General features: G+C 70.8%; 3 protein-coding genes across 9 annotated transcripts; all 3 read left to right on the top strand.

The window, feature by feature from the left end:
- Positions 1-16: 16 nt before the first annotated feature.
- Positions 17-2,848, top strand: MIP (major intrinsic protein of lens fiber). The gene is made up of 4 exons (XM_055792240.1): positions 17-1,139; positions 1,676-1,840; positions 1,956-2,036; positions 2,447-2,848. Exons 1-4 carry the CDS (start codon positions 780-782, stop codon positions 2,627-2,629), a joined length of 789 nt encoding a protein of 262 aa, XP_055648215.1. The 5' UTR covers positions 17-779; the 3' UTR covers positions 2,630-2,848.
- Positions 2,849-3,283: 435 nt separating this feature from the next.
- Positions 3,284-10,624, top strand: TIMELESS (timeless circadian regulator). 7 transcript variants are annotated; one of them, XM_055792236.1, is made up of 30 exons: positions 3,284-3,356; positions 3,733-3,869; positions 3,947-4,100; positions 4,193-4,307; positions 4,393-4,455; positions 4,568-4,669; positions 4,779-4,934; positions 5,011-5,144; positions 5,227-5,314; positions 5,398-5,574; positions 5,651-5,868; positions 6,302-6,405; positions 6,501-6,670; positions 6,747-6,875; positions 6,952-7,103; positions 7,182-7,279; positions 7,357-7,474; positions 7,563-7,764; positions 7,860-8,011; positions 8,105-8,190; positions 8,276-8,399; positions 8,491-8,573; positions 8,649-8,791; positions 8,905-9,073; positions 9,151-9,219; positions 9,295-9,413; positions 9,486-9,642; positions 9,734-9,776; positions 9,905-9,996; positions 10,198-10,624. In XM_055792236.1, exons 2-30 carry the CDS (start codon positions 3,773-3,775, stop codon positions 10,353-10,355), a joined length of 3,672 nt encoding a protein of 1,223 aa, XP_055648211.1. In that variant the 5' UTR covers positions 3,284-3,356; positions 3,733-3,772; the 3' UTR covers positions 10,356-10,624. The 7 variants fall into 7 exon arrangements, with proteins under 7 accessions (XP_055648211.1, XP_055648208.1, XP_055648212.1 ...); XM_055792233.1 differs by having other exon boundaries at positions 9,875-9,996; XM_055792237.1 differs by having other exon boundaries at positions 9,731-9,776; positions 10,225-10,624.
- A 40-nt stretch (positions 10,625-10,664) lies between these two features.
- On the top strand, positions 10,665-11,921 carry APOF (apolipoprotein F). Its single transcript, XM_055792242.1, is given in 4 exon segments — positions 10,665-10,844; positions 10,930-11,216; positions 11,218-11,517; positions 11,519-11,921. Coding segments are annotated over 4 exon segments (1,113 nt in total). The 5' UTR covers positions 10,665-10,693; the 3' UTR covers positions 11,894-11,921.
- The last annotated feature ends 884 nt before the right edge of the window (positions 11,922-12,805 follow it).

The following is a 12,805-nucleotide window of genomic DNA, read 5'->3' as shown; positions in this document are numbered from 1 at the left end:
CTTCCCCCGGGCCCCCCCTTGGGGCCATGCCCCCTCCCTGGCTCCCCGGGCAGGTGCCCCCTCCCAGCAGCCCCGTGGCGAGGGTGGGGGCCAGGACCCCCCATCCACCCCGTCCCGTGCCGGGGCGCTGAGCGCAGCAAAGCCCTTTGTCGCGGCCTCTGCAGCCCCGGCAGATTTCGGCGGGCGCCAATGGCCGGGCCTGGCCCTAATCCCCCCGGCCAGGGAATTAGTGCCCGCTAAGCCAGGCTGAATAACCCTCCCGCAGACAACAGGGCCGGGGCGGGGGGAGCCCCCCGAGGCCAGCCCCACTGCGGGCCGGGGGGGCACCCAGGGCCCCCCCTGTGTGGGGTTGGGGGAGCCTGGCTCCCAGCAGTGTGGCCTCAATGCATCCCCAAAATATTGGGGGGGGGGGGGGGGGGCGTGGGAGTCCTCAGCACTGACCCCGGCCCCCTGAGCGCAGGGGTCCCCCCAACCCCACAAAGGGCACCTATGGGTCAGAGCCCCTCCCCAGCAAGGCAGCCCCAGGGATGGAGGGGGGTGCAGCTCTGGGGGGGGGTCCCCACTACCCTGGGGGCACAGGGCTTCCCTGGGGGAACCCGCGGACGGGGTCCCCTCGTTGCACATCACTCAGCCCCCGCCCCGGGCAGCGAAGTGGTTAACGGGGGGTGGCAGCGGTGGGATCCCACCCCCGGGGCCGGCCCGGGGGGGGCCTTATAAAGGTGGGCACGGGTGGCCCCCGGGGAGGGGAGCGGGGCCGTGGAGGGCAGCGGGGCCAGGCCATGCGGGAGCTGCGCTCGTCCTCCTTCTGGAGGGCCGTCCTGGCCGAGTTCCTGGGCAGCCTCCTCTATGCCCTGCTGGGGCTGGGGGCCTCCCTGCGCTGGGCCCCGGGCCCCCCCAGTGTCCTGGGGGCGGCCCTGGCCTTCGGGCTTGCCCAGGCCACCCTGGTGCAGGCGCTGGGCCATGTCAGCGGAGGCCACGTCAACCCGGCCATCACCCTGGCCTTCCTGCTGGCCTCGCAGCTCTCCCTGCCCCGTGCCCTGGGCTACCTCCTGGCCCAGGTGCTGGGCGCGCTGGCCGGGGCCGGCGTGCTCTACGGGGTGACACCGGCCCCCGTCCGCGGCACCCTTGGCCTCAGCGCGGTGAGCAGGGGCAGGGGGCTGGGGGTGCTTGTGGAGCTGGGGTACCATGGGGCGGGGGGCTCCAGGAGGTGGTTTGGGGTGCCACAGGATTGTAATGGGGGATTGGGGGGGTGTAGAGATGCTTGACGTGCTGGGGGGTAATGGAGGATTAGGGGGTCTGGGAGGTGTTTTGGGGCTTGGGGGTGGGCATGGGGGCTGGGGGTCCGGGAGGCATTTGGGGCTTGGGGGTGGGCGTGGGGGCTGGGGGTCCGGGAGGTGTTTGGGGCTTGGGGGTGGGCGTGGGGCCTGGGGGTCCGGGAGGCGTTTGGGGCTTGGGGGTGGGTGTGGGGGCTGGGGGTCCGGGAGGCGTTTGGGGCTTGGGGGTGGGTGTGGGGGCTGGGGGTCCGGGAGGCGTTTGGGGCATGGTGGGGAGCGTGGAGGGGGTGACAGCCGTGTCAGCAGGGGGTTTGGGGTGCCAGGGGAATGGGGGACCAGCTCGGTGGGGTGCTGGCTGCCAGCCGGGGGTCGGTGGGGTGCTGAGCCCCCTCCCCGCGCAGCTGCACCCTGGCGTGGGCCCGGGCCAGGGCACGGTGGTGGAGCTGCTCCTGACCGCCCAGTTCGTCCTCTGCGTCTTCGCCAGCTTTGACGACCGCCACGACGGGCGCCCAGGCTCAGCCGCGCTGCCCGTCGGCTTCTCCCTCACCCTCGGCCACCTCTTCGGGGTAAGGGCACCCATGGGGACCCTCCTGGTGTGACCCCCCTGGGGGCTTGGGGGGCTGCCTGGGGCCTCAGGGGCAGCCAGCCGGCACCCCACCGCCCCATCCCCCCCCCCCCCAGATCCACTACACAGGCGCCAGCATGAACCCCGCACGCTCCTTCGCCCCTGCCGTCATCACCCGCAACTTCGCCAACCACTGGGTAAGTGGGGTGGGGGGCCCCCCCCGTCCCACCCTGGGCCCTCCCTGACCCCCCTGGCTTGTCCCTGTCCTGCCCCAGCTGCGGGGTCCCTGCCGAGGGGTGGCAGCTGCCAGAGCCACCCCGGTGACAGCAGCACCCCAGGGTGCTGGGGGCTGCACAGACTGGGGCACAGGGAGCCCCCCCAGCCCGGCCACCCCCAAATCTCGAGGGGACACGGACACGGACACACACACAGCCACCCCTCCCTCATACAGCCCCTCCAGGGAGGGGGTGCCCCGCGGCCGGGCCCGATCCCCGCGGGGGCGGGTTGTGGGGGGTTGTGGGGGTGTGCCGTACCCCGGGGGGGGGATGGGAGAGTGGCGGGGGGTGGGGTGGGTGGCGGTGCCGGTGCCCACGCCGCCCCCCCGCAGGTGTACTGGGCAGGCCCGCTGCTGGGCGCGGCGCTGGGCGCGGTGCTGTACGAGTTCGCGCTGTGCCCGCGGCCGCGCAGCCTGGCCGAGCGCCTGGCCGCCCTCAAGGGAGAGCCCCCCGCCGCCGAGGCGCCCCCCGAGCCGCCGGCCGAGCCGCTGGAGCTGAAGACGCAGGGCCTGTAGGCCGGGCCCGGCCTCCCCCACCCCCCCCGCTGCTTTGCTGTGACGGGGCCGCCGCGGTGCGTGTGGTGCGTGTGTGTGCGGCGCGGCGGGGGGGGCCCCGCGGCCGGGACTCGGCCCCCGGCCCCCCCGGGGCCGCCCGTACCGGGCTGGGGCCGCCCCGCCCCGCCGCGGCGGGACTTCTGTGTTCGGTGAATTAAACCTGGTCTTTTATTTTGGTAACTGCTCGCAGCCGTGCTCGGCACCGGGGAACGGGAGGGGACGGTACCGGAGGGGGGTGGGTGGGGGTGGGGAACCGAACCCCGGCCGCCGCGGGGACTGACGGGAGGTGCCCACCGCCAGCGGTTCCCGCGCCTGCAGCGGAGGCCCCGCCCCCGGGGAGAGGCCGCGCCGCAGCCCCCTCAGCACTTAAAGGGGCAACGGCGCGCATGCGTACTACCTCCCCGCAGGGTGGGGGGGCTTCCCCCACAGCGCTGGGGGAGGGGTAGTAGGGGATGGGTGCGAAGGCCAAGGGAAGGGGGGAGGGGGTTACTGCGTCGCCGGTTCGTGCCCGTGGCGGGCGATGGGGGAGGGTGTGGGGCCCAGCGGCGGCGCTCGGTAGGTGTTACCGCTTGAAGGCCGCGGGCGGGGCGGGGCCTCTCGCCGCGGAAACTGGGGCGGTTGTGTAACGCCGCCCCCACGCCGGCTCCCGGGCGCGCGGCCGCGACGGCGGCGGAGAACGGGGCGGGCGGTGAGCGGGGGGCCCCGAGGCCAGGGGGGGGCCCGAGGCCGGGGGGGGGCCCCCGTGTCTGGATGGGGCCCAGGGCCGGCGGGGGCCCGGGTGTCGGGCTTCGGGCTCCCCGGCGGGGTGCCTCCGCGTCGCGGGGGGGGGGGGCGCCGGGAGCGGCGGGGGTCCTGGGAACAGGGAGAGATCGACCGGGGCCCGGGGGTGCCGCCGTGTTGGCCCGGGGCCTGGAGCCGGAGGGGGACAGGGAGCAGGGGGAGCCCTGGGGCAGCTGGGGTCGGGGGAGAACCGGGGGGAGCCCGGTATAGGCCAGGGGGGGCCGGGGGACCCCAGAACGGGGAGGGGGGTTTAGCCGGCGGTGGCGCTGACGGCCGTCTCGCAGAAGCCCCCGGCCCGCGGTCCCCAGCGCCCCGCCGCGCTGCATGGACTGGTACATGATGAACTGCGAGCTGCTGGCTACCTGCAGCGCCCTGGGCTATCTGGAAGGGGAAGTCTACCACCGGGAGCCCGACTGCCTGGGTAGGTGGGGTGATGGGGGGGGGGGGGGGGCAGGGGCCGGGGGCAGCAGGGGAGCTCACGGCCCTGGCCCCTGCCAGAGAGCGTCAAGGACCTGATCCGGTACCTGCGCCATGAGGATGAGACCCGGGATATCCGGCAGCAGCTGGGAGCAGCACAGATCCTGCAGAATGATCTTCTGCCCATCCTGGTCCAGTACCCGCAGGACAAGGTGCTCTTCGATGCCGTCATTAGGTACCGGGGGGGCAGGTTTGGGGCTGGGGGTGGCCCCACAGGGTGTCCCCATGGATGGCAGTCCCATGCGGCCTCACCCTGCCCTCTCGCAGGCTGATGGTGAACCTGACGCAACCAGCTCTGCTCTGCTTTGGCAAAGTGCCGTCAGATGCCACTTCCCGGCACCACTTTCTCCAGGTCCTGTCTTACCTCCAGGCCTACAAAGAAGTGAGTCTGCCCAGGGAGGGGACCCTGGGTGGGGGGCTCTGCCTATACCCCCATCCCCCTCGCTCACGCAGGGGGGTCTCTGCAGGCTTTTGCCAGTGAGAAAGTTTTTGGAGTGCTCAGCGAGAAGCTCTACGACCTCCTGCAGCTGGTGAGTCCTGCATCCCCATGCAGCTCCTGGGGACTGTGGGCTCCGTCCCCGCTGAGTGGGGCTGGGGTCCCCGTGGGTGCTGTGGGGAACCCTCACGGCTCCGTCGCCCCAGGACTGGGAGCAGCGGCAAGATGAGGACATGCTGCTGATCGAGAGAATCTTGCTGCTGGTGCGCAATGTGCTCCACATCCCCCCAGACCCCACAGAGGAGCAGGTACTGGGCCGGGGTCCTTCCCTGGTCACCTGGCAGGTCTGGGGCCCTGGTAACCCCCCAGGGACCCCAATGACCCACCTGCTGAGCCCCCTGCCCACCGCCCCCCCAGGGCGTGGATGGCGATGCCAGTGTGCACGACCGGGTGCTGTGGGCGCTGCACATGAGTGGGATGGATGACCTGCTCAAGTTCCTGGCCAGCGCCCAGGTAGAGCAGCAATGGGCCCTGCACGTCCTGGAGATCATCTCCCTCATGTTCCGCGACCAGGTGAGCCAGGGCAGGGGCGGTGGGCTAGGGGACACCCCAGGAGCCCCCCCAGCAGCACTGACGGCACTGCCCGCAGAGTGCGGAGGAGCTGGCGGCGCTGGGGCAGGGGCAGGCGGCTGCCGAGCATGGGGAGGACATACAGGAGCTGGAGACCCTGCGGCAGCGGGAGCTGGCAGAGAAGAGGGCCCGAGCACTGCAGCGCCCATCCAGGTGAGGAGGGGGGATCCCCATGGCAGGTTTGGGACCCCTGTGGTGCGGCCAGCACCACTCAGCCTGTGTCCCCCTGCCCCAGGCACTCCCGCTTCGGTGGCTCCTATGTCCTGCAGGGCCTGAAGGCCATCGGGGACCGGGACGTCATCTTCCACAAAGGGCTCCACAACGTGAGGACAGGGATGTGGCAGGGGGGCGTGGGGGTGATGACACTGCGGTGTCAGTCTGGCTGCTTTGTGCTTGTCCCCCACAGCTGAAGAGCTACAGCCATGACATGGGCAAGGAGACACGGCGGGTGCCGCGGCGCCGCCAGGCCGCCCCTGAGACCGAGACCCCCCGCCGCTCTGCCCGCAACGTCCGGCTCTTCCTGCGCTGCTTCTGCCAGGACTTTCTGGAGAGCTGCTACAACCGCCTGATGCTCCTGGTCAAGGTGACGGGCTGTGGAGGGACCGCGACCCCCTCCCTGGGCTGTGGGACCCCCACTGAGCCTCCCCTGCTGCCCCCAGGACCAGCTGGTGCGGGAGAAGGCTCAGCAGCATGACGAGACCTACTACCTGTGGGCCACCGCCTTCTTCATGGCCTTCAACCGCCGCCGGGGCTTCCGCCCCGAGCTGGTGTCGGAGACGGTGAGTGTCCGCGCCTTCCACTTCATCGAGCAGAACCTCACCACCTACTATGAGATGGCGCTGATGGATAAGAAGGAGGCAGCAACTTGGGCCCGCAGGTGGGTGCCGGGGACCCTCCCCAGTGCCTGGGATCCCCCTCCCAGTGCCTGGAACCCTCCCCGGGTGCAGGGCAGCAACTTGGGCCCGCAGGTGGGTCCCTGGGACCCTCCCCGGTGCCTGGAACCCCCCTCGCCATGCCTGGAGCACCCCCCAGGGTGCCTGGATCACCCCCCCCAGGCATAGGGCAGCAACTTGGGCCCACAGGTGGGTGCGTGGGACCCTTCCCCCACTGCCTGGGACCCGCCCCCCCCCCCGGGTGCAGGGCAGCAACTTGGGCCTGCAGGTGGGTGCCTGGGATCCCCCTCCCAGTGCCTGGAACCCTCCCCGGGTGCAGGGCAGCAACTTGGGCCCGCAGGTGGGTGCCTGGGACCCTCCCCGGTGCGTGGGACCCCCCCAGGTGCAGGGCTGTGCCCTGACACTGCCCATCTCCAGGATGCACCTGGCCCTGAAGGCGTACCAGGAGCTGCTGCGGACCGTGCAGGAGATGGACCGGTCCCCCGAGCAGGCGGTGCGGGACAGCAGCCAGGTCATCAAGAGTGAGTCCATCTGTCCTTCTGCCCATCCTTGGCTGGGGAGGGGGTGTCTGACCCCAGCCCCACCCCCCGCCCCCGGCTGACCATCTCTTCCCCAGGCAATATTTTCTACCTGATGGAGTACCGGGAGCTCTTCCTCACTCTTTTCCGCAAGTTCGACGAGACCAAGCAGCCGCGCAGCTTCTTGCGGGACCTGGTGGAGACGGCCCATCTGTTCCTCCGCATGCTGGAGCGCTTCTGCCAGGGCCGCAGCAGCCTCGTGGTGCAGGTGTGATGTGGCTGCCCTGCGGGAGGGATCCCTGGGTGGTCAGGCAGCCCCTCCTGACCCCGTTCTTGCCCCCCAGAGCAAGCGTGTGCGGAAGAAGAAGAAGAAGCCGCGGGCGCCCGCAGCCATCGCCCCGCAGCCGCCCAGCACCGCGGAGCTGGAGGAGTTGTGGGCAGGATTGGTCCCGCAGCTCCAGGCCTGCTTGCAGGTAGTGGGAAGGATCTGGCCCCGCAGGGGGCACTGGGGGTCTCTGCAGGGTGTAAGGTGACAGTGTCCCACCCCAGGGCGAAGTGCCCCTCCCCGAGGATGTGGTGCCCTTTGATGCTGCCTCAGAGACGCCGGTGGAGGAGCAGCGCACAGAGGCTCTGCTGCAGATCCAGGGGTGCCTGCGGGGTGCCCGAGCCCCCCAAGCCCTGCGCCTGCTCCGCTCCGCCAGGTACTGGCACCGCAGTTCCCATCCCACACCCAGGCAGGGGCACGGGGACATGGTGCCAGCCCGTCCCCCTCTCCCCAGGGACATCTGGCCTGAAGGGGACGTGTTCGGAACCCCCGACACGGGGCCGCCGGAGGAGATGCAGCTGCTGCGGGAGATCCTCTTTGCTCCCCTGCTTGGTGAGTCCCCGGCGGTGGCACCGGGAACGGTGGGCTTGGCCGCAGCGCTCCGGCCCCTCAGCACTGTCCCACTGCAGGGCACGCGCCCCCCAAGACTGAGGAGCTGGAGGAAGAGGAAGAGGAGGAGGAGGAAGAGGAGGAAGAGACCGTGCAGGTGTCAGAGAAGGAGTTCAACTTCCTCGACTACCTGAAACGGTGAGAGGGGCCAGGGTTGGGGGGTCCCGGGGGTCCGGGGTGGCACCTCTTGCCAGGGCGGCCCCACTGACGGGGGCTGCCGGGGCAGGTTTGCCTGTGCCCCCGTGGTGCGGGCGCTGGTGGTGCTGCTGCGGGGGTACGCCCGCAACAGCCCCCACACCAACCACTGCGCCGCGCGCCTGCTGCACCGCCTGGCCCGCGACCTGCACATGGAGGCCCTGCTCTTCCAGCTCTCCCTCTTCACCCTCTTCCACCGCCTCCTCAACGACCCCGCTGCCGGCGCGTACCAGGTCAGCCGGGGCTCGGACCCCCCCTCTCCAAGGCTCCTGGGGAGGGGTCTGTCCCCAGCATCCCCCAGCCCCACTTTCCCTCCCTCTGCCCGCAGGAGCTGGTGGCCTTGGCCAAGTTCATCCTGGGCAAGTTCTTTGCGTTGGCGGCCACCAACAAGAAGGCTTTCGTGGAGCTGCTCTTCTGGAAGAGTCCATTGGCCATCCGTGAGATGACCGAGGGCTATGGCTCCCTGCAGGACGGAGAGGGGTGAGGGGGGTCAGGGAGAGGGGTGAGGGGGGGCAGGGAGGCGGCTGCTCCCCTCCCCTCACCTCCCCTCCCCTTCCCTTCACCCTTGCCCAGGGCTGGCAGGAGCCGAGTCCCTCCCTGGACCCCCCAGCAGGAGCAGGAGCTGCGGGAGCTGTACTGGAAGTACAAGGAGGTGGAAGGTACCGGGGCGGGGGGGGGGGTTGGGCAGTGGGACGCCCGGGAGGACAGCAGGGGCTCTGTCCCTGCAGCCTCCCACTCCTGCAGGCGAGGACATCATCACCACCATCCTGGCCCATCTCCCCGCGCCCGGGCGGACGCGGAGGCAGGTGGTGAAGCAGCTGGTGCGGCTGGGGCTGGCCAGCAGCGCCAAGGACTTCCCACGGGAGAGGTGGGTCGGGGACCCCCATGGGGGGGACCCCCTGGGCCAGGGCAGCCGCCTCACCCCAGGGCAGGGACCGACAGCTGTGCCCCCTCCCCAGGAAGGGCACCCGCATCGTGCTGTGGACGCCGGAGCAGGAGGAGGAGCTGACACGGCTCTTTGAGGAGTTCCAGGGCTCAGAGGGGTGAGCGGTGCTGGGGCAGGTTGGGGTGGGGGCCAGTCCCCCGTAGCCCCCCACCCTGATCCGCCTCCCTGCAGATGTCCTGGGGAACATCATGAGGCACCTGACGGCGCGGCGGTCACGGGCTCGTGTGGTGGAGAAGCTGCTGGGGCTGGGGCTGGTGTCGGAGCGCAAGGAGCTGTACAAGAAGCGCCGGAGGAAGGGCCACGTCCCTGTGCCGGTATGGGGGGCTGCTATGGGGGGCTGGGGGGCCCGGGCTGTGCCCAGCGGGTGCTGTCCCCGTCATGGGCACCCAAACACTGTTGGGCACCCAAACACTGTTGGTCCCCACAGGGTGCGGCAGGCACCCCAGCGGTGCCAGCCCAGGACAGCTCAGCAGAGGACAGTGACGGCGAGGAGGAGGATGAGGATGGTGATGAAGCAGAGGAAGGCCCCATGGACGAGCACTGGACACCTGAGGAAGGGGCCGGGCAGGGCCTGGCACATCGCCTGCATCAGGAAGGTGGGTAAGGGGCCCTGAGTCCCCCGGTCGGGCTTGGCTCTGGGGCCAGATCCTGTCTCACCCTCCCCTGTCCCCAGGCCTGGCTGGGCCCCTGCAGTGGCTGGAGAACTGCCTGAGGAGGACAGCTGAGGACCGCCAGGTGGACGGTGAGCAGGGGGGGGGGCCGGGGCAGCGGCTGGGGGCGGGGGGCCAGGGCTGGGCTGACAGCGGTCCTGGCCCAGGTGTGTCCCACCCTGTGCCGCTGGTGCCGCTCTCAGAGGAGAATGAGGATGCCATGGAGGACCGGCGCTTCCGGGCTCTGCTGCGGCAGCTGGGGCTCCGGCCCCCCAGCAACGAGCAAGTGAGGTCCCTGTCCCCATCCCTGTCCCCTGGCTCCTGGCGTGGCCCTGCAGCATCTCCCCTCTCTGCCCAGGAATCCTTCTGGCGCATCCCGGCTGCCATCACTCCTCAGCAGCTCCGCCGCATGGCCACCTCCATCGCCACCTCCATCGCCCACCACCACCACAGCCCCCAAGGGTCCCCCCAGGGTCCGCTGGAGCCACTCAGGTGCCCCCAGGACCCTGCTCCAGGTGAGGGGCTGGGCTGGGGGTGCAGGAACCAGGCTGGGGGTCCCCAGCTGTGGAGCTAGCGCTGAGCCCCTCTTCTTGTGCCCATCAGCAGAGCAGCTGCCGGCACGGCTGGGGTCAGGGTCCGACTCAGAGAGGTGAGAACGTCCCCCCCCGCGGCTGCATCCCCTCCCTGACACTGGGGGGGGTCCCCTCCCTGGCTAGGGAGGGGACATGGACCCCTGGGTTCTCCCAGCGGTGCCAGCCCCTGTCCCCACTGCTGCAGCGAGGAGCCTGTCCCCGTCCCCAACCCGGCGCGGCCAGGCACCAAGAGGCAACGGGAATTCGACAGTGAGGATGAGGATGATGGCAGCTTGGGTGCGTTTGGCCTCCCTGGTCTCTCCTAGGGGGGGCTCAGGGGCTTTTTCCCCTGTGGTGCTCTGGGTGTCACCAGGAGGTGGGCATGGGCCACTGCTGGGTTGTGGACGCGTCCCTGGCCCCTTTGCCACATCGCTGGGGCAGGGGAGACGGCGGGGGGCGCAGGGGTGTACCCCCACATCCACTGGCCGGGGGCCTCAGCCCCCTCCTCGCTCCCTCCCCCCTCAGGCATGGAGCTGGCCCCCGCAGCCCCCCGCTCCTGGGAGGACGAGGACAAGGACGAGGACCTGCAGCCCCGGGGGAGGCGGAAGCGTGTCCGACGCCTGGAGGAGGAGGAAGAGGAAGAGGAAGAGGGTTGAGGGGTTCCCTGGGCCCTGCCCTGCCCAGGTCCTGGGCTGTTTTCTGAGTTTTCTGCAGGTTTTAAAGCTGTTTTTAAGGGTGCTGCAAAAGCAGGTGGCGCTGCCACCCCCCTGTCCCCTTCCCCAGTGTCTCCATTCCCGTTTTACCCTGATCTCCCTCTTTTCCCTCACGCTCCCTCTTTCCCTCAGCTGTTTATGTTTGGTGAGTTTTTTTCCCCCAACGTTTTTTTACATCTGGAAAGAGACCAAATAAACAAACGCAGCTCTCAGCCTCGCTGCCTGCGTGGGTCTGGGGGGGGGCAGGTCCTGGGGGCTGCAAGCTGCCCTGTCCCCATGAAATGCCCTGTCCCTATGTCCCTGTCTCCGCGCCAGGGGACAGGGCCAGGCCCGGCGTGTCGCAACGCCTCCCGATAACGGGGGCTATAAAGGGGCCGCAGGGGCAGCCCGCCGCGGCTGGACGGGGCAGGGGACGCCGGCGCTGGCGAGCGGGTGAGCTGGGGCGCTGGGGGGCTGCGGGGGGCTGTGGCGGGGGGGGGGGGCTGATGGGGTTCTGCCCCTTCTGCCATCTCCACAGGCCATCCTGGAGCTGCCGCCATGCCCCGGGCTCTGCTCTTCCTCCCACTCTTCCTCCTCATCCTGGGGGGCAGCGTCCTCCCCGCCGCCCTCCCCGGGCCGGGGGCCGGTGACCCCGCTGCGGCGCGGGCGCTGCTGGCAGAGCTGGCAGAGCACGTCCCGCCGCGGGCCCTGCCGGAGGGCAACTTCTCCTGCCAGGACCTTCGCCCCGACGCCCTGCCCGGCTTCCCCCGGCTCCCGCTGCCCCTCCGTGCCCTGGCCCGCGCTGCCATGGCGCTGGCGCTGAGCGGGGGCCGCCTGCGGGCCCCAGGCCGAGGCGGAGGTGCTGGGTCTGTCGCAGGAGCTGGGCCCCACCATGGCTGCGGCGCTGCTGCGGGGGCTGGCACGGCTGCGCGGCACCCCGGCCCCCCAGGCCCTGTCTGTCCTCCTCAGCCTGGTGCAGCCAGGGGTCTCTGCCCCGCCGCGGCTCTGCGGGGTGCCCACCCGGCTCCAGCGACCCACCGCCAGCACCCACCCCACCCCAGCCGCGGCCTCGGCCGAGGGGGTCCGGGTGCCCCCGGGGACCAGCGCCCTGGCCTGGCTGCTGCCGTGCCGCCACGTCGCCCGGCGCCGGCGGGGAGGATGAGGACGCCTGCGACCCGCCGGGGGAGCGGGAGGCCCACGAGGTGCTGGAGTGGGTGCCAGGCGTCAGCACCTTCTACAACCTGGGCACCAGCCTCTACTACGCCTTCCAGGGCTGTGAGGTCGTGGCCTCCACGCGGGCCCTGGAGGTGGCCGAGGACCTGGGCTACGCTGGGCTGGCCGCCATCACCGCTGGGGCCAGCAGCCCCGTGGCGCTGGGGCTGCAGCTGGGGCTCCAGCCGGGGCTCAAGGCCGGGGTGCGGGCACTCATCGGCTACTTCACCGCGGACGAGGACGCCCCGCCAGCGCCCACTGCCCACAGCGGCCCCGTGCTCATCGTCTGAATAAAGCCCCATGCGGTGGCCGGGCCCATGTCTGTGTCCCTGTCCCTGTCTGGGGGGGGGGGGGGCCCGGTGTCGGGTCGGTGCGGGACACCCTGCCCTGGGGCACGGGGACCTTGGCCTCGCTGGAGCCACGTGGTGGTCTGTCCCTGTCCCAGCCTGCCCAGCTCTGGCACATGTGGCCCTGCCCTAGAGCCTGTCCCCATGGTCTGTCCCTGTGGCCCCAGCCCTGTCCCACAGCCTGTCCTGGTCCCCATGGCTCTGGCCCTGGCCCCACAGCTTGTCCCTTTAGTCCAGCCCAATCTCATGGCACTGTCCCTGTCCCCACAGCCTCTCTTCTTTCCTGCACAGCCTGTCCCCACGGCTCTGTCCCTGCAGCCTGTCTCTGTCCCCACAGCCTGTCCCCATCCCCACAGCCTGACCCTGTCCCTGCAGCCTGTCTCTGTCCCCATGGCCTGTCCACCTATCCCTGCAGCCTCTGCCTGTCTCCGTCCTTACAGCCTGTCCTTGTCCCCATGGCCTGTCCCTGTCCCCATGGCTCTGTCCCCATCTCTGCAGCCTCTCTCTGTCCCCCAACTGTCCCCATCCCCACAGCCCGTCCTTGTCCCCACAGCTCTGTCCCTGTCCCTGCAGCCTGTCCCCCATCCCCACAGCCCAGCTCTGTCCCCATGGCCTGTCCCTGTCCCCACAGCTCTGCCCTTGCAGCCTGTCTGTCCCCACAGCCTGTCCCTGTCCCCACAGCTCTGTCCTCATCCCTACAGCCTGTCCCCATCCCCACAGCCTGTCCTCGTCCTCACAGCCTGTCCCCATCGCCACAGCCTGTCCCTGTCCCCACAGCTCTGTCCCTGCAGCCTGTCTCTGCCTCACAGCCTGTCCCTGTGCCCACAGCCTGTCCCCATCCCCACGGCCTGTCCC

This window comes from Falco peregrinus, chromosome 19, assembly GCF_023634155.1.
Source record: "Falco peregrinus isolate bFalPer1 chromosome 19, bFalPer1.pri, whole genome shotgun sequence".
Lineage (NCBI taxonomy): Eukaryota > Metazoa > Chordata > Aves > Falconiformes > Falconidae > Falco > Falco peregrinus.
Note: the sequence above shows the minus strand (reverse complement) of the source record. Positions and strands in the feature narration are given on the sequence as shown.

Excerpts from the sequence above, each read along its gene's own strand:
- TIMELESS (XM_055792231.1), top strand. The coding sequence starts at position 3,773 with ATGGACTGGTACATGATGAACTGCGAGCTGCTGGCTACCTGCAGCGCC. Across the intron at positions 5,575-5,650 it reads GCCTGATGCTCCTGGTCAAG|GACCAGCTGGTGCGGGAGAA; the intron begins GTGACGGGCTGT and ends TGCTGCCCCCAG. Across the intron at positions 8,012-8,104 it reads TCCCTGCAGGACGGAGAGGG|GGCTGGCAGGAGCCGAGTCC; the intron begins GTGAGGGGGGTC and ends ACCCTTGCCCAG.
- MIP (XM_055792240.1), top strand. The coding sequence starts at position 780 with ATGCGGGAGCTGCGCTCGTCCTCCTTCTGGAGGGCCGTCCTGGCCGAG. Across the intron at positions 1,140-1,675 it reads GCACCCTTGGCCTCAGCGCG|CTGCACCCTGGCGTGGGCCC; the intron begins GTGAGCAGGGGC and ends CTCCCCGCGCAG. Across the intron at positions 1,841-1,955 it reads CCCTCGGCCACCTCTTCGGG|ATCCACTACACAGGCGCCAG; the intron begins GTAAGGGCACCC and ends CCCCCCCCCCAG.